This window comes from Macaca thibetana, chromosome 12, assembly GCF_024542745.1.
Source record: "Macaca thibetana thibetana isolate TM-01 chromosome 12, ASM2454274v1, whole genome shotgun sequence".
Classification (NCBI taxonomy): Eukaryota; Metazoa; Chordata; class Mammalia; order Primates; family Cercopithecidae; genus Macaca; species Macaca thibetana.
The window spans coordinates 84622196-84649809 of record NC_065589.1 but is presented as its reverse complement, the minus strand read 5'-3'; the positions used below and the strand labels follow the sequence as shown (position 1 = coordinate 84649809).

At 37.7% G+C, this 27614-nt stretch overlaps 1 protein-coding gene across 6 annotated transcripts in view; it reads right to left on the bottom strand.

Moving 5' to 3' along the window:
* CCDC148 (coiled-coil domain containing 148) overlaps positions 1-27614 on the bottom strand; it is a 284045-nt gene that overhangs the window by 176056 nt on the left and 80375 nt on the right. For 5 of the 6 annotated variants that reach the window (XM_050750433.1, XM_050750439.1, XM_050750434.1 and 2 more), the window contains exons 2-3: positions 13129-13191; positions 4938-5059 (exon numbers count right to left, since the gene is read on the bottom strand). In XM_050750433.1, the coding sequence (XP_050606390.1) occupies positions 4938-5059; positions 13129-13191 (185 nt within the window). The remainder of the gene's footprint in view (positions 1-4937; positions 5060-13128; positions 13192-27614) is intronic. The other variant, XM_050750438.1, reaches the window with a different exon arrangement.

Sequence of the window (27614 nt, the reverse complement as noted above, 5' to 3'; positions counted from 1 at the left end):
AAAAATAAAATAAAATAAAGTCTTAAAAAGAGCAAAAAGATTTAAAGTTCTATCTTTACCAACAGAGAGATGTCTAGGTGATTCCAATTCATTTTACTGGGCAATATGCCATATAAAGTCAATACTTAGGGTGGATGATAATTTGTGCAGAATGCTGATGATTCAAAAATACTCTGGAAAAATGACAAAACAATGAATTCACAAAAGACTCAGAAACCAGGGGTTTCCTGTATATGACTTATTGTGATGGTCCAAGATAATAAAACCTAAATAGGCATCTTGAAATATTACAAAAGTCCTTTGAATCAGAAGATCCATCTTTTGAGACAGATGTCAATAACTAGTAGACAACTGGTTACATGTATGTGTATGTTTGTCAAATGTCACTGGGATGCACGTTTGAGATATATACATTTTACTACATGTGAGTTATAACTCAATTAAGAACTGTTAACACAAATAAAAAGAAAAAAACAACTACAGTAAGATGCAATTTCTCATTTATCGGATTGGCAAAAACTCAGTTGTTTAACAAAACACTCTGTGAAACTAAAGAAAGCATGTTCCCTCTAATATTGCTAGTGGGAATACAAAGTGATACAACCCCCACAGAAGGGAATTTGGAGATGTATCACAAGATTTCACATGGATTTATCCGGTGACCTAGCAGCTTCATTTATAGAAATTCATCTGAAAACTATATTGGTGAAAGTATAAAAGATATATGCACAAACCTATTCACTGCAGTACCATTTGTAATAGAAAAAGATTAGAGCACAAAACTTCCATCAATAAGTGTTCTTGCCAAAATTAATTGAACTTGAATCTGATCAAGTCCCTAAATATAACTATCAATTTACTGGAAACACAAGAAACAGAAAAATATGTTGAATGGCACCACCAGGATGTAATCTGCCTAATTCAGACTATAAGACAAACAATACAATTTCTTCAAAAAATAAATTACAAAATACAAGAGGATAGAGGATCAAATCTAAAAAAAAAAGTTATAATGTACAGATCATATCTAGAAGCTGATTTAAATAAACTTTAAGACAAAATTTTTGAGATAATCAGGAAAATTTAACACTACATATTTGAAATTATTAAGACAATAACATTTTTAGACATGGTAATAGTATTACAGGATTTTTAAAAATCTTTATTATTTCAGCAATACATGTTGAAATATTTATGAGTGAAATATTATGATGTCTGTGATTTGCTTCAAAACAATCTGGCACAGGGGGTGGTTTGTGGGTAGGAGTATAGAGGAAACAATGGTCAAAAGTTGATCATTGTTGAAGCTGAATGATGTGACATGGAGATTCACTATACCATTCAATCCACTTGTTCATATGTTTATAATTTTCTATAACATTTTTTAAAAGAATTAATGAAGCCTTGAGCTGTACAAGAAGTATCTAAGCAAAGATATTCAAATTTAAAAATAATTGTAAAGATCTTTTTAACAGCTAATACACTGGGAATGAACAGTTACACACAATGTACCAAAATTGGTCTCAGTTTTTAGCCCAACTCTATTATTCGTTTTCAGGTTCAATCTCAGCCTTTGAAAGACTAGATCACTGACTGTCCACTTCAGTCTTATATGGTTGGCATCCAAGAAATTGTGCATGATCAATGACACCGTGATTATATAGATGACCATCACATCTAGCTTGTTAATAATATCAGTAGTATAAATCAGACAGGTAACTATGCATTCTAGATGTAACTTGAAGCAATAATCTCTTTTTGTGCTTTAAATGCTAATATTTTATCATTTTATTTAAATATGTTTATATTTAATATTGCCAGAGAAAAGTGCTGTAATAATTAACAATGATTATTAAAACTGTAAATTACATGTCTAAAAAAAGAGTGCACGTAAATGGTAAAATAAACAGGGAAGTAGGCCAATAACTAATACAAATATTAAGAGAGAATGTGTTAGCTATGAAACATTAAGAATAATAATATGTTCTTTTTGAGCCTACATATTTTTAATTCAAGTAATATATGAAAGAATAACAGAGATACTATTATAATCATAATTCTAGTTAGTGTGGATTGTTTTTTATCTTAGCATTCAGGACATTAAAAAAAAACTTTGAGTTGTATTTAATTTCCATTTATTTAATTCCACTTAAGCCATGAGTCTTTTAAGAAAAAGTCCTATTTGGCAATTGTTCACAACTTACAAGAATAAATTAAAAGCAAAATGTCAACTTGCCACCTTTAAATTAAATTAGAAGGGAAGACTCCAAAAAATAATGTACAACAATATTCCCAATGCATTTTCCTTAATCCAGATATAATAAAAAATGAAAACTGCATGAAGAAAAAAAAGCAAGTGTTAGAAAATGATGAAGTACCTAGGACACATTTTGTTCTCACTAACTGAAATTCAAAACAACAGACATTCCAAAATGCTTTAAAAGGACAATTCCTTATCATCATGAATCTACGGAGACTGAAAATGGAAGCAAAAGCTTGTCAAAATGATTGCTACAGACTGTGAACCATTTTCATTAGTTAAAGACATGGGATTTTTTTGAGACTTGCCAAGCTATGAATCCCAGGTACACAGTTATTTCTAGAAAAGCTTCTTCCTGAATTACATTCCGCTATGAACAAAAAGGTTACTGATCTTATTTAAAATGCCAGTTGAAAGTGAGCATCTGTTTAACCGCACAAATATGTAAATACAGTGACCAGAGTGGCAATCTAGCAGCTGACAGTGCTGAGAAATTATTGTTCCTGCACTTGATACCAAACTATAAAGACCACAATAATAATTAAAAATCTGAAATATATTGATTCTTTCATAATGAGTCTGTCACCAAAGAGAAATTCACTTTGACAAAATACTGATTTTAACACTCAACCATTCTACATTCAGTCAAAATATCTTTTTTGGTACATCTCGAATGGATGGATGGATGGATAGTATTAGAAATATAAGTGTGTATATATACATACATGAATATTTATCTATTCCAGTACTGACAAGGGTGTAGAGAATACATTTGTTTGGTATCTTCATTAAAACAATACCTTGGGAAAGAAATTTGGTAACAAGTCTCAAAAACACTAAAAAACACTCACATTTTTGATCCAGATGTCCCAATCATGGGAATTTTTCCTATGAGAGTAGAGGATTCTAAAACATGAAAAGTCTCTATGCTTGAAGTAGCATAATTTCTATTATCACAAAATTGGGTACATCTCAAATATCTAAAAATTGGGGTGGGATAATGCATGCATCATTTTCTCTTCGGAGTACTTGTCACTCCTGTTTTTGCCTAGTTAATTCTTTTGTATTATATTTTTAATTGACATATTGTAATTGTGCATATTTATGGGCACAATTTGATGTTTTGATACATATATATGTTATATAAAAATATACGTTAAATCAGGGTATTTAGCACAGCCATCGTCACATGCATTTATCATTTTTTTTGTGGGGAGTATATTCAACAGCCTCTCTTCTGTTTTGTAACATACAATACCTTACTGTTACTCATCCTCACCCTACTGTGCAATAGAACACCAGAACTGATTCTTCCTATCTCATTGTAACTCTGTACTTTATTGGCCTTGAGATCCCAATTCCAATATCCCTTCCTCAGAAAAGCCTTCCCTAACCACTCAGTAAAGATCAAATCCTATTATACACCAGACAGCATGGTTTTTATTGCAGTTTATACTTTGGATAATTTTACTTCCAGGCTTATTTGATAAACACTGACTCCTCTCCCTCCCCCAGCAAACAGTAAATTTCATAAAGGCAAGGGCTGTATTTTGCTTACCATTGTATCTTCAAGGCAAATAGTAGACACATAATAAATATGTACTGGCTTGAACAATTAAATATTTAAAAGATTATGTGACAGACTGTTAGGGATAAAAGTGTACATGATTTCATGTCTATGCTTATCATGGGAAAAATAAAATGTGTAATATGTTTATGTTTATATATACGTGTACAATAAACAGAAGTCAGGAATATGAAAAGTTTTGTTAGGATAATAGTAATATAAGTGACTTTACCACAAAATTTCTTTGAATGTTCCCATAACATTAACTTATTTTAAAGTTATATAAACCATAAATAATGCCCTGGCTTTTAAGTGGTTGCCTTAGTTTGAGGAGATATAGCCCATGAATATATGGTAATCTCTCCAGAATAGAGTATCAAATGTGCTTTGAAATCATAACAATTGCCTTCTATAAAAAAAGATATAAACAATAAAAGGCAAAATGAACAAACCATGAAAATTATGAATACAAACAACATGCAAATTATGTAACAAGTTGCTTCACCTAACCTGTTTTTACTGCAGCCAAGTAATGAAAATACTGTTTTCAATGAACTCTATTATTTCCACAAGAAAGAATCATACTGTGTGAGTAATCCTAAACTATACATGGTCCTAAAATATTGTGCAAAATCACTTGCACATAATCTCGTTTCAAATCTAGCCTAGGTTCACCCTGGCTTGGAACATATCTTTAAGCCAAAAACGGAATTCTAGAAAAGAGAGCACCTGAGGACATATTTGTATAGTGTTGGAGAAGGAGCCTTAATCAGATAATAGTCAGCAGCTGGTAATTACTAACAATTTTTATTCTTCAGATTAAGTTGGAAGTTGTTGAAAGCTAATAAAATAACTGTCTTTCAAAAAATAAAGTTGAATTCAGACCTCAAAGAGTTGTTCTGAACATTAAATGGGTAATGAATGCATGTAAACTATATAATGGTGTCTGAGAGCATTCAATAAATGTTAGCTGCTATTCACTATTATTACTATTTGGGAGTTTCTAACAACTATTTGGAATGTCATTTATTTTCACATTTACATTGTAAATACTTTCTAGCAATTGAATTTTCTAAAACTAGAAAAACACATATACACATAACTTCTAACCTTTAGCTCTGCAGAGGCAGAAGCTAATTTCTTTGCTTCAGTTAATACACGCAATTGTTGATAGTCTACTGGTTTGTACTTGGTGTTTCTCATCTCATTTTTCATATGCAATACCAGATGATCTATTAGGTATAAAAATAGAAAAATGACAAAGAAAGAATATCATGTTATTGGAAGTCAAAATATAATTAGGGCAACATGTCAACTTCAGATCTTATTTTTAAATATTTTTAAGCAAACACAAGAAATAATATATTACAATATTGATAATATATTTGAGGCCTCTATTTCTAGAAATTATTATAATATAGCCCCTTTATTTCTTGCACAACATTACTTCTGAAAGGGTACAGAGGGAATGCTTTCAGCTAAATTAGTACTGTATATTGAAGATTTTAGAAAATTATAATGCCAAGCTACAACGTATGATGACTGTTAACCCATTCTTTTTATTTAAAATGTGATAGACATCAACTGTGAATATTAAGTATCACATCATTATAAATCAAATTATATAAATAGATTTTTCAATCATAGATGCATTTTTAACTTAGAAAAATCAAAATAATTTTAATTAAATTTGAAAAAAGGTTGAAACTGAAAGCCAAAAGTTTAATACATTGAAAAATATTAAAACCATGTAAGATGTTTGAGTAATCTACATCCAAATACATACAATGTCCTAGTCCGGTATGATATGAGCCATTTGGATAAAGCAAAACACAAGCAAGGGTTACTCTAAGTTCAAGTAGCATAAAATATACAATAACTTGAGTAACTCAAACAAAACATGTGCTTCCACCTCAATTATATGAATAATTCATCTGTGTCATATAAAGTAATTAGGATTTATTAAGTAAATCATGGATCACATGACTATAGAAAGCTCTCAAATGATTTCAGGCCAATCACAGTGAAAGAAAGCAAGGGTAGGGAGACCTGGCAAGATGGCCAAATAGGAACAGCTCTAGTCTGCAGTGCCCAGCTAGATCAATGCAGAAGGTGGGTGATTTCTGCATTTCCAACTAAGGTACCTGGCTCATCTCACTGGGACTGGTTAGACAGTGGGTGCAGCCCATGGACAGCAAGCCGAAGCACAGTGGGGTGTCACCTCACCCAGGAAGCACAAGGAGTTGGGGAACTCCCTCCCCTAGCCAAGGGAAATCATGAGGGACTGTGACATGAGGAATGGTGCACCCCAGCCCAAATACTATGCTTTTCCCATGGTCTTTGCAACCCACAGACCAGGAGATTCCCTTGAATGCCTATGCCACCAGGGCCCTGGGTTTCAAGCACAAAACCGGGCAGCCATTTCAGCAGACACCGAGCTAGCTGCAGGAGTTTTTTCATACCCTAGTGGTGCCTGGAATGCCAGTGAGACAGAACCGTTCACTCCCCTGGAAAGGGGGCTGAAGCCAGGGAGCCAAGTGGTCTAGCTCTGTGGATCCCACCCACATGGAGCCCAGCAAGCTGAGAACCACTGGCTTGAAATTCCCGCTGCCAGCATAGCAGTCTGAAGTTGACCAGGAATGATTGAGCTTGGTGGGGGTAGGGGTGTCTACCATTACTGAGGCTTGAGTAGGTGATTTCCCTCTCACAGTGTAAACAAAGCCACAGGGAAGTTCCAACTGGGCAGAGCCCTCTGCAGCTCAGCAAAGCTGCTGTAGACAGACTACCTCTCTAGATTCCTCCTCTCTGGGCAGGGCATCTCTGAAAAATAGGCAGCAGCCTCAGTCAGGGGCTTATAGATAAAACTCCCATCACCCTGAGACAGAGCACCTGGAGGAAGGGGCGAGCGGCTGTGAGTGCAGCTTCACCAAACTTAGACTTCCCTGCCTGTCAGCTCCTTGCAGCAGATCTCCAAGCACAGTGTTCGAGCTCTGCTAGGGGTGAGACTGCCTCCTCAACTGGGTCCCTGACCCCCATGTCTTCTGACTGGGACACACCTCCCAGAAGGGGCAGACAGACACCTCATACAGGAGAGCTCCAGCTGGCATCTGGCGGGTGCCCCTCTGGGACAAAGCTTCCAGAGGAAGGAACAGGCAGCAACCTTTGCTGTTCTGCAGCCTCCACTGGTGATACCCAGGTAAACAGGGTGTGGAGTGGACCTCCAGCAAACTCCAGCAGACCTGCAGCAGAGGGGTCTGACTGTTAGAAGGAAAACTAATGAACAGAAAGGAATAGCATCAACATCAACAAAAAAGAAACCCCAGCCAAAGGTCACCAACATCAAAGACCAAAAATAGATAAATCCACAAAGGTGGGGAGAAGCCAGTGCCAAAAGGCTGAAAATTACAAAAACCAGAATGCCTCTTCCCCTCCAAAGGATCACAACACCTCACCAGCAAGGGAACAAAACTGGATGGAAAATGAATTTTACAAATTGACAGAAGTAGGTTTCAGAAGATGGGTAATAACAAACTCCCCCAAGCTAAAGGAGCATGTTCTAACCTCATTCAACGAAGCTAAGAACCTTGAAAAAAATTAGTCAAACTGCTAACTAGAATAACCAGTTTAGAGAAGAACATAAATGATCTGATGGAGCTGAAAAACACAGCACAAGAACTTCATGAAGCATACACAAGTATCAACAGCTAAATGGATCAAGCAGAAAGAAGGATATCAGAGGTTGAATATCAACTTAATGAAATAAAATATGAAGATAAGATTAGAGAAAAGAGATGAAAAGGAACAAACAAAGCCACCAAGAAATATGGGACTATGTGAAAAGACCAAACCTATGTTTGATTGGTGTACCTGAAAGTGACAGAGAGAATGGAACCAAGTTGGAAAACACTCTTCAGGATGTTATCCAGGAGAACTTCCCCAACCAAGTAAGACAGGCCAACACTCAAATTCAGGAAATACAGACAACAACACAAAGATACTCCTCCAGAAGAGCAACCCCAAGACACATAATCGTCAGATTCACCAAGGTTGAAATGAAGGAAAAAATGTTAAGGGCAGCCAGAGAGAAAGGTTCGGTTACCCACAAAGGGAAGCCCATCAGACTAACAGTGGATCTCTCTGCAGAAACCCTACAAGCCAGAAGACAGTGGGGGCCAATATTCAACATTCTTAAAGAAAAGATTTTCAACCCAGAATTTCATATCCGGCCAAACTAAGCTTCATAAATGAAGGAGAAATAAAATCCTTTACAGACGAGCAAATGCTGAGAGATTTTGTCACCACCAGGACTGCCTTACAAGAGCTCCTGAAGGAAGCACTAAATACAGAAAGGAACAACTGGTACCAGCCACTGCAAAAACATACCAAATTGTAAAGACCATCGGCACTATGAAGAAACTGCATCAACTAACAGACCAAATAACCAGTTAGCATCATGATGACAGGATCAAATTCACACATAACAATACTAACCTTAAATGTAAATGGGCTAAATGCCCCCAATTAAAAACACAGACTGACAAACTGAATAAAGAGTCAAGACCCAACAGTGTGCTCTATTCAGGAGATCCATCTCATATGCAAAGATACACACAGGCCCAAAATAAAGGGATGGAGGAATATTTACCAAGCAAATGGAAAGCAAAAGAAAAAAAAAAAGCAGGGGTTGCAATCCTAGTCTCTGACATAACAGATTTTAAACCAACAAAGATCAAAAGAGACAAAGAAGGGCATTACATAATGCTAAAGAGATCAAAGCAACAAGAAGAGCTAACTATCCTACATATATATGCACCCAATACAGATTCATAAAGCAAGTTCTTAGAGACCTACAAAGAGACAGACTCCCATGCAATAATAATGGGAGACTTTAACACCCCACAGTCAATATTAGACAGATCAACAAGACAGAAAATTAAGGATATTCAGGACTTGAACTCAGCTCTGGACCAAGCAGACCTAATAGACAGCTATGGAACTCTCCACCCCAAATCAACAGAATATACATTCTTCTCAGCACCACATCACACTTACTTTAAAATTGACCACAGAGTTGGAAGTAAAACACTCCTCAGCAAATGTAAAAGAATGGATATCATAACAGTCTCTTAAATCACAGTGCAATCAAATTAGAACTCAGGATTAAGATACTCACTCAAAACTACACAACTACATGGAAACTGAACAACCTGCTCCTGAATGACTACTGGGTAAGTAACAAAATTAAGGCAGAAATAAATAAGTTCTTTGAAACCAATGAGAACAAAGACACAATGTACCAGAATCTCTGGGACACATTTAAAGCAGAATCTCTGGGAAATTTATCTCACTAAATGCCCACAAGAGAAAGCATGGAGAAGATCTAAAATTGACACCCTAATATCACAATTAAAAGAACTAGAGAAGCAAGAGCAAACACATTCAAAAGCTAGCAGAAGACAAGAAATAACTAAGATCAGAGCAGAAATGAAGGAGCTAGAGACAAGAAAAACCCTTCAAAAAAATCCATGAATGCAGGAGCTGGTTTTTTGAAAAAACTAACAAAATAGACCGCTAGCCAGACTAATAAAGAAGAAAAAAGAGGAGAATCAAATAGACACAATAAAAATTGATAAAGGGTATATCACCAATGATCCCACAGAAATACAAACTACCATCAGAGAATACTATAAATACCTCTATGCAAATGAACTAGAAAATCTAGAAGAAATGTATAAATTCCTGGACACATACACCCTCCCAAGTCGAAACCAGGAAGAAGTTGAAAAGTTCTGAAATTGAGGCAGTAATTAATAGCTTGCAAACCAAAAAAAGTCCAAGACCAGATGGATTCACGGCTGAATTCTACAAAGGTACAAAGAGGAACTGGTACCATTCCTTCTGAAACTATTCCAAACGATAAAAAAGAGGGAATCCTCCCTAACTCATTTTATAAGGCCATCATCATCCTGATAGCGAAACCTGGCAGAGACTCAACAAAAAAATAAAATTTCAGGCCAATATCCCTGATGAAAATCAATGCAAAAATCCTCGATAAAATACTGGCAACCGAATCCAGCAGCACGTCAAAAAGCTTATCCACCATGATCAAGATGGCTTCATTCCAGGGATGCAAGGCTGGTTCAACAAAATGCAAATCAATAAACGTAATTCATCACATAAACAGAACCAATGACAAAAACCACGTGATTATCTCAATAGATGCAGAAAAGGCTTTTGATAAAATTCAACAGCCCTTCATGCTAAAGCTCTCCATAAACTAGGTATTGCTGGAACAGATCTCAAAATAATTAGAGCTATTTATGATCAACCCACAACCAATATCATACTGAATGGGCAAAAACTGGAAGCATTCCCTTTTAAAGCCGGCACAAGACAAGGATGCCCTCTCTCACCACTCCACTTCAACATAGTATTGGAAGTTCTGGCCAGGGCAGTCAGGCAAGAGAAAGAAATAAAGGGTATTCAAATAGGAAGAGAGGAAGTTAAATTGTCTCTGTTTGCAGATGACATGATTGTATATTTAGAAAACACCATCATCTCAATCCAAAATCTCCTTAAGCTGATAAGCAACTTCAGCAAAGTCTCAGGATACAAAATCAATGTGCAAAAGTCACAGGCATTCCTATACACCAATAATAGAGCACAAAATCATGAGTGAACTCCCATTCACAATTGCTACAAAGAGAGTAAAACACCTAGGAATACAACTTACAAGTGATGTGAAGGGCCTCTTCACAGAGAACTACAAACCACTACTCAAGGAAATAAGAGAGGACACAAACAAATGGAAAAATAGTCCATGCTCATGGATAGGAAGAATAAATATTGTGAAAATGGCCATGCTGCCCAAAGTAATTTATAGATTTAATGTTATCCCTATCAAGCTACCATTTACTTTCTTCACAGAATCAGAAAAAAATACTTTAAACTATTATGGAACCAAAAAAGAGCCCGCATAGCCAAGACAATGCTGGGCAAGAACAACAAAGCTGCAGGCATCATGCTACCTGACTTCGAACTATACTACAAGGCTACAGTAACCAAAACAGCATGGTACTGGTACCAAAAAAGATATGTAGACCAACAGAACAGACCAGAGGCCTCAGAAATAAAGCCACACATCTAAAGCCATCTGATCTTTGAAAAATCTGAAAAAACAAGCAAATGGGGAAAGGATTCCCTATTTAATAAATAATGTTGGGAAAATTGGCTAGCCATATGCAGAAAACTGAAACTGGATCTCTTCCTTAGACTTTATACAAAAATTAACTCAAGATGGATTAAAGACTTAAATGTAATACCTAAAACCATAACAATCCTAGAAGAAAACCTAGGCAATACCATTCAGGACATAGGCATGGGCAAAGACTTCATGACTACAACACCAAAAGCAATGGCAACAAAAGCCAAAATTGACAAATGGGATCTAATCAAAATATAGAGCTTCTGCATAGCAAAAGAAACTATCATCAGAGTGCACAGGCAATCTACAGAATGGGAGAAAAATTTTGCAATTTATCCATCTGACAAAGGGCTAATATCCAGAATCAATGAAGAACTTAAACAAATTTACAAGAAAAAAACAACCTCATCAAAAAGTGGGTGAAGGACATGAACAGACATTTCTCAAAAGAAGACATTTATGCAGCCAACAAACATATGAAAAAAAAAAAAAGCTCATCATCTCTGGTCATTAGAGAAATACAAATCAAAACCACAGTGAGATACCATCTCATGCCAGTTAGAATAGTGATCATTAAAAAGTCAGGAAACAACACATGCTGGAGAAGATGTGGAGAAATAGGAACACGTTTACACTGTTAGTGGGACTGTAATTAGTTCAAACATTGTGGAACACAGTGTGGCGATTCCTCAAGGATCTAGAACCAGAAATACCATTTGATTCAGCAATCCCATACCTATATATACGGTATATACCTACAGGATTATAAATCATTCTACTATAAAGACACATGCACATGTATGTTTATTGCGGCACTGTTCACAATAGCAAATACTTGGAACCAACCCAAATTCTCATCAATGATAGACTGGTTGAAGAAAATGTGCCACATATACACCATGGAATGCTAAGCAGCCATAAAAAAGGATGAGTTCATGTCCTTTGCAGGGATATGGATGAAGCTGGAAACCATCACTCTCAGCAAACTAACACAAGAACAGCAAACCAAACACTACATGTTCTCACTCATAAGTGGTAGTTGAACAATAAGAACACATGGACACAGGGAGGGGAACATCACACACTGGGGCCTGTTGGGGGCTGGGGGGCTAGGGGAGGGATAGCATTAAGAGATATACCTAATGTAGAGGATGGGTTGCTGGGCGCAGCAAACCACCATGGCATATGTATACCTATGTAACAAACCTGCACGTTCTGTACATGTTCCCCAGAACTTAAAGGAGGAGGAGGAGGAGGAAGAAGAAGAAGAAGAAGAAGAGGAGGAGGAGGAGGAGGAGAAGGAGAAGGAGGAGAAGGAGAAGGAGGAGAAGAAGAAGGAGAAGAAAGAAGAAGAAGGAGAAGAAGGAAGAAGAAGGAGAAGGAAGAAGAAGAAGGAGGAGAAGAAAGAAGAAGGAGGAGAAGAAAGAAGAAGAAGGAGGAGAAGAAAGAAGAAGGAGGAGAAGAAAGAAGAAGAAGGAGGAGAAGAAAGAAGAAGAAGGAGGAGAAGAAAGAAGAAGAAGGAGGAGAAGAAGAAAGAAGAAGGAGAAGAAGACAAAAGAAGAAGAAGAGGAAGAGGAAGGGGAAGGGGAAGGGGAAGGGGGAGAAGGAGGAGGAGGAGAAGGAGAAGGAGGAGAAGGAGGAGAAGGACGAGAAGAAGAAGGAGAAGAAGAAGGAGAAGGAGAAGGAGGAGAAGGAGAAGGAGAAGGAGGAGAAGGAGAAGGAGAAGAAGAAAGAAGAAGAAGAAGAAGAAGAAGAAGAAGAAGAAGGAGGAGGAGGAGGAGGAGGAGGAGGAGGAGGAGGAGGAGGAGGAAGAGGAGGAGGAAGAGGAGGAGGAGGAGAAGAAGAAGAAGAAGGAGGAGGAGAAGGAGGAGAAGGAGGAGAAGGAGGAGAAGGAGGAGAAGGCAGCAAGGGTATCCTGACCACTGTTGAGGATTAAAACAAACCCATTGTAAGGAACTGGCCAGTCATTCAACGTAACCAGAAAGTAAGCTTTCCATTATTTAAATATTTGAAAAATCAACATTCCAATTGTATATCATTTTAAAAGTACATAATCCAGTGCAAATAATAAAACAGAGTTGGAAGTAGGAAAAATACCTGAGCTATCATTTCTCTGAATTGTCATGAATGGTCGGTCTCTTTGATTCATTTCTTCCATATCTGTTAAGGAAACAAGAGAGAACTAAAATTTCATAATATTATTTTATAAATGTTTTTAAAGCTGTGTTACTTGAAGTATTTTTAAAAGTAAGACCCAGGACTGGGTGCCATAATGCTTTTTATTTTATTAAAATGTGCTTTTCTTGCCCCTAGAAGCCTCCCGCCACTAGTGTTTTTCTGTGCCTTTCTTGTTCTTGGTCCACTCTTTCCTATTTTTTCCCTCTTAATTCTCCCCTGCTGGATTGTTCCAGTGACTGATAAAAATTTTGTTATTAGAAAGTTGTTATGTGTTTTATTTTGTGTTCCTGGGAGGAAAGAAATTACCTAAATTGAAGAATAAATTATTCACTACTTCTATTACAACTATTATCCACTTTTGATAGATATAGAGATGCAGGGACACGGAGCAAGATGGCCGAATAGGAACAGCTCCAGCCTCCAGTTCCCAGCGCAAGCGACACAGAAGATGGGTGATTTCTGCATTTTCAACTGAGGTACCGGGTTCATCTCAATGGCGAGTGCCGGACAATCGGTGCTGGTCAGCTGCTGCAGCCCGACCAGCAAGAGCTGAAGGAAGGCGAGGCATTGCCTCACCTGGGAAGTGCAAGGGGGAAGGGAATCCCTTTTCCCAGCCAAGGGACAATGAGACATACAACACCTGGAAAATCGGGTAACTCCCACCCTAATACTGCGCTTTACCAAGGGTCTTAGCAAACGGCACACCAGGAGATTATATCCCACACCTGGCCCAGAGGGTCCCACACCCACGGAGCCTCCCTCATTGCTAGCACAGCAATCTGAGATCTAACTGCAAGGCAGCAGCGAGGCCGGGGGATGGGCACTGGCCATTGCTGAGGCTTAAGTAGGTAAACAAAGCCGCCAGGAAGCTCAAACTGGGTGGAGCCCACCGCAGCTCAAGGAGGCCTGCCTGACTCTGTAGACTCCACCTCTGGGGACAGGGCATAGCTAAACAAAAAGCAGCAGAAACCTCTGCAGATATAAATGACCCTGTCTGGCAGCTTTGAAGACAGTAGTGGATCTCCCGGCATGGAGGTTGAGATCTGAGAACGGACAGACTTCCTGCTCAAGTGGGTCCCTGACCCCTGAGTAGCCTAACTGGGAGACATCCCCCACTAGGTGCAGACCGATACCTCACACCTCACACGGCAGGGTACACCCCTGAGATGAAGCTTTCAGAGCAAGAATCAGAGAGCAACTCTTGCTGTTCAGCAATATTCTATCTTCTGCAGCCTCCACTGCTGATACCAGGCAAACAGGGTCTGGAGTGGACCTCAAGCAGTCTCCAACAGACCTACAGCTGAGGGTCCTGACTGTTAGAAGGAAAACTAACAGAAAGGACACCCACACCAAAACCCCATCAGTAAGTCACCATCTTCAAAGACCAAAGGCAGATAAAACTACAAAGATGGGGAAAAAGCAGGGTAGAAAAGCTGGAAATTCAAAAAATCAGAGCACATCTCCCCTTTCAAAGTAACACAGCTCATCGCCAGCAATGGATCAAAGCTGGATGGAGAATGACTTTGAAGAGCTGAGAGAAGAAGGCTTCAGTCGATCAAACTTCTCAGAGCTAAAGGAGGAACTATGTACCCAGCACAAAGAAATTAATATTGAAAAAAGAATGGAAGAATGGATAACTAGAATAATCAATGCAGAGAAGGCCATAAACGAACTGATAGGGATAAAAACCCTGACACAAGAAATACATGACAAATGCACAAGCTTCAACAACCGACTCGATCAACTGGAAGAAAGAGTATCAATGATTGAAGATCAAATGAATGAAATGAAGTGAGAAGAGAAGTCTAGAGAAAAAAGAGGAAAAAGAAATGAACAAAGCCTCCAAGAAATATGGGATTATGTAAAAAGACCAAATCTACGTCTGATTGGGGTGCCTGAAAGTGACAGGGAAAATGGAACCAAGTTGGAAAACATTCTGCAGGATATTATTCAGGAGAATTTCCCCAACCTAGTCAGGCAGGCCAACATTCAAATTCAGGAAATACAGACGACAACAGAAAGATACTCCTCGAGAAGAGCAACTCCAAGACACATAATTGTCAGATTCACCAAAGTTGAAATGAAGGAAAAAATGTCAAGGGCAGCCAGAGAGAAAGGTCGGGTTACCCACAAAGGGAAGCCCATCAGAGTAACAGCAGATCTCTTGGCAGAAACTCTACAAGCCAGAAAAGAGTGGGGGCCAATATTCAACATTCTTAAAGAAAAGAATTTTAAACCCAGAATTTCATATCCAGACAAACTAACTTTCATAAGTGAAGGAGAAATAAAATCCTTTACAGACAAGCAAATTCTTAGAGATTTTGTCACTACCAGGCCTGCCCTACAAGAGCTCCTGAAGGAAGCACTAAACATGGAAAGGAACAACCGGTACCAGCCATTGCAAAAACATGCCAAAACATAAAGACCATTGATGCTAGGAAGAAACCGCATCAACTAACGAGCAAAATAACCACCTAATAACACAATGACAGGATCAAGTTCACACATAACAACATTAACCTTAAATGTAAGTGGACTAAATGGTCTAATTAAAAGACACAGACTGGCAAATTGGATAAAGAGTCAAGATCCATCAGTTTGCTGTAATCAGGATACCCATCTCACATGCAGAGACATACATAGGCTCAAAATAAAGGGATGGAGGAAGATCTACCAAGCAAACGGAGAACAAAAAAAAAGCAGGGGTTGCAATCCTAGTCTCTCATAAAACAGACTTTAAACCAACAAAGATCAAAAGAGACAAAGAAGGCCATTTCATAATGGTAAAGGGATCAATTCAACAAGAAGAGCTAACTATACTAAATATATATGCACCCAATACAGGAGCACCCAGATTCATAAAGCAAGTCCTTAGAGACTTACAAAGAGACTTAGACTCCCATACAATAATAATGGGAGACTTCAAAACCCCACTGTAAACATTAGGCAGATCAACGAGACAGAAAGTTAACAAGGATATCCAGGAAGTGAATTCAACTCTGCACCGAGCGGACCTAATAGACATCTACAGAACTCTCCACCCCAAATCAACAGAATATACATCCTTCTTAGCACCACATCACACTTATTCCAAAATTGACCACATAGTTGGAAGTAAAGCACTCCTCAGCAAATGTAAAAGAACAGAAATTATAACAAACTGTCTCTCAGACCACAGTGCAATCAAACTAGAACTCAGGACTAAGAAACTCAATCAAAACCGCTAGACTACATGGAAACTGAACAACTTCCTCCTGAATGACTACTGGGTATATAACAAAATGAAGGCAGAAATAAAGATGTTCTTTGAAACCAATGAGAACAAAGATACGACATACCAGAATCTCTGGGACACATTTAAAGTAGTGTGTAGAGGGAAATTTATAGCACTAAATACCCAAAAGAGAAGGCAGGAAAGATCTAAAATCGATGCCCTAACATCACAATTAAAAGAACTAGAGAAACAAGAGGAAACACATTCAAAAGCTAGCAGAAGGCAAGAAATAACTAAGATCGGAGCAGAACTGAAGGAGATAGAGACACACAAAAAAACCCTCCAAATACTCAATGAATCCAGGAGTTGGTTTTTTGAAAAGATCAACAAAATTGATAGACTGCTACCAAGACTAATAAAGAAGAAAAGAGAGAAGAATCAAATAGACGCAATAAAAATTGATAAAGGGGATATCACCACCGACCCCACAGAAATACAAACTACCATCAGAGAATACTATAAACACCTCTACGCAGATAAACTAGAAAACCTAGAGGAAATGGATAATTTCCTGGACACATACACTTTCCCAAGACTAAACCAGGAAGAAGTTGAATCCCTGAACAGGCCAATTGCAGGCTCTGAAATTGAGGCAATAATTAATAGCTTACCAACCAAAAAAAGTCCAGGACCAGATGGATTCACAGCCAGATTCTACCAGAGGTACAAGGAGGAGCTGGTACTATTCCTTCTGAAACTATTCCAATCAATAGAAAAAGAGGGAATCCCCCCTAACTCATTTTATGAGGCCAACATCATCCTGATACCAAAGCTTGGCAGAGACACAACCAAAAAAGAGAATTTTAGACCAATATCCCTGATGAACATCGATACAAAAATCCTCAATAAAATACTGGCAAACCGAATCCAGCAGCACATCAAAAAGCTTATCCACCATGATCAAGCGGGCTTCATCCCTGGGATGCAAGGCTGGTTCAACATATGCAAATCAATAAACATAATCCAGCATATAAACAGAACCAAAGACAAAAACCACATGATTATCTCAATAGATGCAGAAAAGGTCTTTGACAAAATTCAATAGCCCTTCATGCTAAAAACTCTCAATAAATTTGGTATTGATGGAATGTATCTCAAAATAATAGGAGCTATTTATGACAAACCCACAGCCAATATCATACTGAATGGGCAAAAACTGGAAGCATTCCCTTTAATCCCAAAAGGCGGGTGGCACAAGACAGGGATGCCTCTCACTATCCTGGCTAACATGGTGAAAACCCCGTCTCTACTAAAAATACAAAAAACTAGCCGGGCGTGGTGGCGGGCGCCTGTAGTCTCAGCTACTGGGAGGCTGAGGCAGGAGAATTCAACAGCCGAGTGCCTTGGACTGGCACAAGACAGGGAGTTCAACAGTGTTGGGCTAGGGCAATCAGGCAAGAGAAAGAAATAAAGGGTATTCAGTTAGGAAAAGAAGAAGTCAAATTTTCCCTGTTTGCAGATGACATGATTATATATTTAGCAAACCCCATCATCTCAGCCCAAAATCTCCTTAAGCTGATAAGCAACTTCACCAAAGTCTCAGGATACAAAATCAATGTGCAAAAATCACAAGCATTCTTATACACCAGTAACAGACAGAGAGCCAAATCATGAATGAACTTCCATTTACAATAGCTTCAAAGAGAATAAAATACCTAGGAATCCAACTTTCAAGGGATGTAAAGGACCTCTTCAAGGAGAACTACAAACCACTGCTCAGTGAAATAAAAGAGGACACAAACAAATAGAAGAACATACCATGCTCATGGACAGGAAGAATCAATATAGTGAAAATGGCCATACTGCCCAAGGTAATTTATAGATTCAATGCCATCCCCATCAAGCTACCAATGACTTTCTTCACAGAATTGGAAAAAACTTCTTTAAAGTTCATATGGAACCAAAAAAGAGCCTGCATTGCCAAGACAATCCTAAGTCAAAAGAACAAAGCTGGAGGCATCACGCTACCTGACCTCAAACTATACTACAAGTCTACAGTAACCAAAACAGCATGGTACTGGTACCAAAACAGAGATATAGACCAATGGAACAGAACAGAGCCCTCAGAAATAATACCACACATCTACAGCCATCTGATCTTTGACAAACCTGAGAAAAACAAGAAATGGGGAAAGGATTCCCTATTTAATAAATGGTGCTGGGAAAATTGGCTAGCCATAAGTAGAAAGCTGAAACTGGATCCTTTCCTTACTCCTTATATGAAAATTAATTCAGGATGGATTAGAGACTTAAATGTTAGACCTAACACCATAAAAACCCTAGAAGAAAACCTAGGTAATATCATTCAGGACATAGGCATGGGCAAGGACTTCATGTCTAAAACACCAAAAGCAATGGCAACAAAAGCCAAAACTGACAAATGGGATCTAATTAAACTAAAGAGCTTCTGTTCAGCAAAAGAAACTACCATCAGAGTGAACAGGCAACCTACAGAATGGGAGAAAATTTTTGCAATCTACTCATCTGACAAAGGGCTAATATCCAGAACCTACAAAGAACTCAAACAAATTTACAAGAAAAAAACAAACAACCCCATCAAAAAGTGGGCAAAGGATATGAACAGACATTTCTCAAAAGAAAACATTCATACAGCCAACAGACACATGAAAAAATGCTTGTCATCACTGGCTATCAGAGAAATGCAAATCAAAACCACAATGAGATACCATCTCACACCAGTTAGAATGACGATCATTAAAATTCAGGAAACAACAGGTGCTGGAGAGGATGTGGAGAAATAGGAACACTTTTACACTGTTGGTGGGATTGTAAACTAGTTCAACCATTATGGAAAACAGTATGGCGATTCCTCAAGGATCTAGAACTAGAAGTACCATATGACCCAGCCATCCCATTACTGGGTATATACCCAAAGGATTATAAGTCATGCTGCTATAAAGACACGTGCACATGTATGTTTACTGCGGCATTATTCACAATAGCAAAGACTTGGAATCAACCCAAATGTCCATCAGTGACAGACTGGATTAAGAAAATGTGGCACATATACACCATGGAATACTATGCAGACATAAAAGAGGATGAGTTCGTGTCCTTTGTAGGGACATGGATGCAGCTGGAAACCATCATTCTCAGCAAACTATTGCAAGAACAGAAAACCAAACACGGCATGTTCTCACTCAGGTGGGAATTAAACAATGAGATCATTTGGACATAGGAAGGGGAACATCACACACCAGGGCCTATTATGGGGAGGGGGAGGGGGGAGGGATGGCACTGGGAGTTATACCTGATATAAATGACGAGTTGATGGGGGCTGATGAGTTGATGGGTGCAGCACACCAACATGGCACATGTATACATATGTAACAAACCTGCATATCGTGCACATGTACTCTAGAACTCAAAGTATATTAAAAAAAAAAGATTTGAACAAGTAATTCATGAAAAAAGACACCCAAATAGCCAATAAACATATAAAAGACAAACAAAAAAAAAGAGAAAGATATAGAGATGCACCAGCCAGATCAAAGGACTCACTGCCTTGCTGTGGGAATGCAGTCTGCAGATAGCCTCTAGCATCACCCACTTCAGGGTAGGACTCAGCTGCAGAGAAAAGCCTTGGCCAAAGGCATATGCTTTCTGGGGCAGCCCATACCAAGTGACTGAGCAAGGCAGGGGTGTAAGGCTATTTGGGCCCAATGTAGGACACTCTGATATGTAATATTTGCTCCAGAGCTTTCTGCCACGCTGGCCTAGAGTTTGTTGGACCTGCATTGAAGTTGTTGTCTTCATCTGTCCAATCCCACTTCCTTCTTCTCCCTTTCACAGTAATAGATGCCTGCTAAACATCTTCCACTCCACACTCTTCAGGTGGCTCTTTAAATAACAGTACTCACTTTTCAAAAGTTTGTGTTCCATATCCACTAGGTTGAACTACCCATGTCTAGTGGCCCTTTCAGTAACCTAAACCTTCTTAAATGGAGGAGAAGATAGTTAAGGTCCATGACTTTTGGAAACTCCCCAAGAATTCCTAAGTGCTTACTATAGCCTCCCTGTCACTACCATAGCCCTCCCATTTATTTTAATCTGCTTTAAGAGTATAATCTACAGACAGGAGTGGCAAATGTAAATGCATTCAGCAGCCATCAGTAAGTTAAAGGAGAGAAATGACAAGGACCAAGACCATAGGAGTGGCAGAAAATATGAAAAACTGAAGAGCATTCCACACCCGAAGATAATCAAATATACCTATTTCCTTTTCAAATATACCAGACAAAGCAAGCCTCCAGAAATAAATCTATGCTGGTTTGTCAGCTCAGGCCTATTGCATCCCCTCCCTAGTTTTCATTTAATTCTGCCACCCATAGCTTAGCTGTCCAAGTTTGCCATCTTTATCTCATAGGAGACCTCCCCTGTCCTCTTATTGTTCAGTTGTATAGTTTTCTTTCATTGGACAGCCAGCCCCTTTAGATTTAGGCCTCATTTTTCTTGGCATTGAGACTCAAACATTGAGGTTCTGAAACAAAATAGGGTTTTGCAGATTCCCTTTTGGCTACCTTGGTCTAACCCTCCCTAACTTGTTCCTCCTGGTTTTCAGAAGAAAACCATGCAAGCCATAAAATGTTTCTCACCATCTCTATATACTTCAAATTTTAATTATGGCCATAAGAAATCTGACATTAGAATATATTCTGGAAATCAAAGTTGTAGCCAAATCTGTCTTCATGAACTGGAAACCTCATTTGGTTCCAACTATTTAGAAGACCAAGTGGAAATACTTCCTGACCTGCATACTCTAATCTTTATATATAAATCACGTATAATTTATACTTGCCTTCCAAAAATGTTGAGGGCCTGTGAACTAAAGAGTTACTAAGCTGAGGTATTATAAAACTGATTTCATTGTAATGTTTCTTACATGAGAGAAATGATTAGACATTCAGATTTAGAATCTGCAAAGTTCACAAGTAATTTACTTAGTTCAGGTCTCATTTTAGCACTTGAGATGATTGAGGCTCACAAAAATGACCAAAATTATACACCTAAGTCAGTAGCAGAACTTTCAGTTTCAAAATCTCACATTATAATACAAAAATCTCGGCCGGGGGCGGTGGCTCACGCCTGTAATCCCAGCACTTTGGGAGGCCGAGGCGGGCGGATCACAAGGTCAGGAGATCGAGACCACGGTGAAACCCCGTCTCTACTAAAAATACAAAAAATTAGCCGGGCGCGGTTGTGGGCGCCTGTAGTCCCAGCTACTCGGGAGGCTGAGGCAGGAGAATGGCGTGAACCCGGGAGGCGGAGCTTGCAGTGAGCCGAGATGGCGCCACTGCACTCCAGCCTGGGCAACAGAGCGAGACTCCGTCTCAAAAAAAAAAAAAAAAAAAAAAAAAAAAAAAAAAAAAAAAAATCTCTGAAAATGAAGGTTTATTTCATAATTAATATAGTGGCCAAACCCAACCTGAGCTGCAATCATTTGGTGGCAAACCTGACCCAAACTGAAGTTTACACTATTAATGTGAACCTTCATACATTTATGTAAAAATATTAATCTGTTTAATTATGGGATGATGCCGGTGCCCCAATGGGGTTTCAAAAAATAATGGGCATATGTTCTTTATCCCATTTCTAAAAATCTGAAAAACCTAAAAAATATCTAGCTCCACATATTTCAGATAAGGGATTTATGAAACTGTATTAAAACGAATATTTCCTGATTCCCAAACAAGTATACATCATCCAGACAATTTCAATTTTATGCTTACTAGTGAGAAATTCAAAGTGGCTACTTCAGCCTGCAGTTAAAATGCTTTTGGCTGAGTAACTGCTACTTGAACAGAATTTTTTATGTTAAATAACTTAAGAACAGTTAGTTTTAGAAATTATTCCATATTCACATTATATGACAGTTTAGAAACTGCTTATGAATGTTATCAAAATGTTAAAGCTTTCAGATCTACTCAATTATGGAAAATATTTTTGTAAGAAATTTCTTATAGCATAGGAAGAACACTGATATATAATAGAATGACAGTGTCACAATAGCCAGAAGGTTGAAAAACATTTTAGCAAAAAGTTAATTATTACAGAGTTGACGGAGAATCTAAACTTTTGTAAAATAGATAAATAAACGAAGCCATTTACTTGTCTATTTATGACCAGTCTCTACAGGGAAAATCAGGACTTCTTTAGAGATGTGAAAAAATGAGAGACATCATTTATATAAGGAGGCAGGTTTTTAACACTGTTAATATTCTTATTCTTCTCTTTTCTGAGAAAATCTTTTTTTAATACACTGAGGAAGGAAAAAGTCAATTTTATTTAGGCTTAAGGTTGTACTACATAGGGATAGCTTGTAAACTCTAAACTGATTATAAATATGTAGACTAGTCAATCACCCCATGACAGTGAGTTTTCCACAGTGGGGATTCGGCCAGGCGAAATGATGTTAAAAACAATACCAATATGTAGAAATAGTATTGTTTTGGCTATACGGGCTCTTCTTTTGTTCCATATGAAGTTTAAAGTAGTTTTTTTTTTTTCTAATTCTGTGAAGAATTCAATGGTAGTTTAATGGGAATAGCGTTGAATCTATAAATTACTTCGGGCAGTATGGCCATTTTCACGATATTGATTCCTCCTACCCATGAGCATGGAATGTTTTTCCATTTGTTTGTGTCCTCTCTTATTTCCTTGAGCAGTGGTTTGTAGTTCTCCTTGAAGAGGTCCTTCAATTCCATGGTTAGCTGTATTCCTGGTATTTTATTCTCTTTGTAGCAATTGTGAATGGGAGTTTATTCATGATTTGGCTCTCTGCTTGTCTATTGTTGGTATATAGGAATGCTTGTGATTTTTGCAAATGATTTTATATTCTGAGACTTTGCTGAAGTTGCTTATCAACTTAAGAAGCTTTTGGGCTGAGACAGTGGGGTTTTCTAGATATAGGATCATGTCATCTGCACACACAGACAGTTTTACTTACTTTCTTCCTATTTGAATACTCTTTATTTCTTTATATATTTCTCATGCCTGATTGCCCTGGTCAGAACTTCCAATACTATGTTGAACAGGAATGGTGGGAGAGGGCATCCTTGTCTTGTGCCAGTTTTCCAGAGGAATTCTTCCAGCTTTTGCCCATTCAGTATGATATTAGCTATGGGTTTGTCATAAATGGCTCTTACTATTTTAAGGTATGTTTCATCAATACATAGTTTGTTAAGAGTTTTTAACATGGATGGATGTTGAATTTTATCGAAGGCCTTTTCTGTGTCTGTTGAGATAATCATCCGGTTTTGTCTTTAGTTCTGTTTATGTGATGAATTACGTTTATTAATTCGTTGAACCAGTCTTTCATCCTGGGGCTGAAGCCAACTTGATCGTGGTGGATAAGCTTTTTGATGTGCTGCTGCATTCAGTTTGCCAGTATTTTATTGAGGATTTTTGCATCAATATTCATCAGGGATACTGGCCTGAGGATGGCCTATCAGGGGGTTAGTAGAGGGAGAGTATCAGGATAGATAGCTAACGCAAGTGGGGCTTAATACCTAGGTGATGGGTTGATACGTGCAGCAAACTGTACGTACATCACACAATTACCTATGTAACAAACCTGCATGTCCGGCACACATATCCTGGCACTTAAAATAAAATAAAATTAAATTTTAAAAATATATACATGTAGAAACATCTTGGATGTGGTATCAAATTATTGTAAAAAATTAATTTATCAATAATAAAAGTTGGCCATGATATTGATTATAAAACAAACCTTCATTTTTAGAGATTCTTGTATTATAATGAAAGATTTTGAAACTAAAGTTCTTTTGCTACTGACTAGGTACTGATCTTGGACATTTTCTTATGAAAGATCCCATAACATTTTAAGTGTTTTCGTTCAAATATTATGGCCAAAGTCCAGCTGAAGCAGTATTTTTCTAACATCCAGAATTCATTTTTAAATTTTAAGCAGAATGTTACATATCACTTTTATTATAAAACATTATGCACTGTAGTTTGTGTAAGATAAATTTATTGTCCTGAAAAAACTAATGGAACCAAAAGATGTACTATTAGAACTAATATAAATGGTTAAACAAAGTACTCAATCACATAATAAATATGACCAATTCAAATATAATGTGAAAGATCTCACTCAAAACAAAAAACAAAATATCTAGGAACAAACTGTATAAGAAGTTTGTAGGACATATACTGTGAAAAAAGTATCAAACTTAATTACAGGAAATTAAAAAACATTGAACAGAAAGAAACTAGTCTAATTCTGCATATCAAATATTTAACTTTGGCAATTTCTGGGTAGTAGGATTATATTTAATTTTGATTACTACTTTATGCTTGAGCATAATTTCTAAATTTTTCTTATTTTATAGGAAGAAAAAACAACACAGTTTTAAAAGTACTAAGCAGAGGCAATAGTTATTTTACTATATTCTGGAAAAACACTACCATGGTATACCTATTTTACCAATTAAAAAATAAACTGGATTTCGTGACATCAAGAATCCTTTAAGATATAAACATATGTAAGTGTAATTCATGATACTGATACTGAATTGAGTTCTTACTAACCTTCTACCAAAAGGCAGACTATATTAAAATACACTTGTTGCATGGTATAGAACTTTAAAATGTTAACATTAGAATATTCACCAGTTTATTTATTTTATATAGGTATAATAATGACATATATACAATTCCACAAGTTATTTTATTTAATAATGCAACTTGGCCATCTTTCCATATCATTCTATTTGTGTATTCATATATATGCATATACACACACATACAGGTGCCTTTAATGACTGGAAATGGCATATATACATACATACATTCATTCAACCAGTACAAGAATAAAGACAGAAATTTTTCTCAAAGAATTCTGCCTTTTTTACTGAAAAATAAAATTCATAATCAGAAAAATAAAATCTATCAAATCTCTGCCCTCTTTATAATTCATATAAATTTGCTTATGAACCAATTCCACATATAGTCAACCTATATGATTTTCTCAGTTTTTAATGTTTAAAACAGCTCCAAGTAGAGAGCCTCAATCAATCTTGCTAATAAAATAATTCAAATACAGCTCTATACATCCCATAGGCTTTTCCAGTCTGGGGAACAGAGTCCGGGAGAAAGAAAAGAGTTTAACCACGGCAAATAACCTAAAAGGGCCCGTTTTCCATGGGACTTCAGAGCCCCACGGAGAGTGAAGGTAACTGCATTGGAGCGTCTCATGCCCTTACTCCCTCTATATATCCTCCAAACTATTTTAATAATTCCAAAACCCCAACAGAAAAGGTATAAATTAGGTATATGCTACATAAAAATGGGAATTTTCCAGATGTTTTTTGGAGGGAAATAGATGAATTCACAGTTTCCACTGTCTCAGAAATTCTGACCAGAAACTATGACTGGGAGTTTTGAGTTTGACAAATCACCTTAGGGAAACTAAGTACTTATTTATGAAGGAATACGGTTTTGCCTCTAATTTTCCCCTTGAATGTGGGATTCATAAAGAAAGAATAATGAAAGTAATCCTCTGCTTTGGAAAGACCACTTATCCTCCCACATGACTTGCCATTTTGGACATGCTTAAATTTAAGATTTGTCGATTTTCTGACACAATTTGGGAATCTACTTTCCCATCCTACATACCTGTACTTGATGTAAGGGGTTCACCTGCTTCCTCTTGGTCCCTTTTATGCCTAAGCTCTCCGACAGCTGCAGGGTATTATATAATTCACCCCCTCCATATCCTGTATGTAGAGTTTTATCAATATCCTTTTATCTGCTCTTCTAGGCCAGCTACCATCACACAACTGCCTGGATAAGTCATGTCTCAAACACCCAAATATATCATAGAACTCCCTGACCTACCAAATAGTTTCTCATTGCTCTCCAGGACAATCTAGCTCTTGACTATCTAGCCCCTTCATTACCCATTACCTTATTTGTACATTACTCTTGAGCATTCCCAAACCATTTGTAGATCCCTGAATGGACACTGCTCGTGAAAGGCAGAACAATAGTGCCCCAAAGATGTCCATGTAGGTCCTAATCCTCAGAACCTATGAACATGTTATGTTATGTGGCAAAGGGGAATTAAGGTGGCAAAGATAGTTTAGATTGCTAATCAGCTAATGTTATATAAAGAGATTAGCCTGGCTTATCCAGGTGGGCCTAATGTAGTCAGAAGGGCCCTTATTAGAAGGAGGCAGGAAGGTCAGAATCAGAGATGTGATGACAGAAGCAGAGGTCAGAAGCAGGAAGGTTTGAAGATGCCACGCTTCTGGCGTTGAAGATAGAGGAATGAAACCATGACCCAAAGAATGCAGGTAGCCTCTAGATGCTGGAAAAGGAAAGGAAACAGATTCTCCCCTAGAGGCTCCAGAGGAATACAGCCTTGCCCACAGCTTGCTGTTATTTTGGATGTCTGACCTCCAGAATTGTAAGATCACAAATTTGTATTAAGTCACTAAGGTTGTGGTAATGTTTTTTAGCAATAGGAAACTGATAAGCTCTTTCATATCTCTCTTGTTTGAAATAGTACACACACTATTACCTATTCTTGGAAGGGTTTTCTCTGCCATTGCCTCTCTGACCAATGCCTACTTATTTTTCAGTCTCATCTTAATCATCCTACTGGAGCTTCTCCTAACACAGACAGAAATGATCTTTCCTTTACCTTGTGCTATTATTATACTTTGTGTTTGTCCCCACTGTTTCTCTAATTTATTTATGCTCTTATTCCAATGTTTATTAAACATCTATTGTATACTAGATTAAGGGCTATAGATTTATTCAGGCCTCTGCAGAGAGACCATCTCTGGCAATGTCATCTAAAGCAGCTCCCTCTAACCCCAATTATTCTTCACCCTCTCATTCCAATTATTTTCCTTTCTGGTACAGCTCACTGTGTGGCATTACACTGTACATTTATTAACTTTCCTATTGTTCACATCTACCATTAGGATAAATGCTCCATGAAAACAAGGCCTTTAGCGGATCATCTCTGTTTCTCCAGACTGCCTAAAATAGTATCTGGTACCTGCTAGATATTCAATACATATTTGCTGAAAGAGCATTAAGTGATTACATTATAGATCACAGTCCTGCACCTAACGCA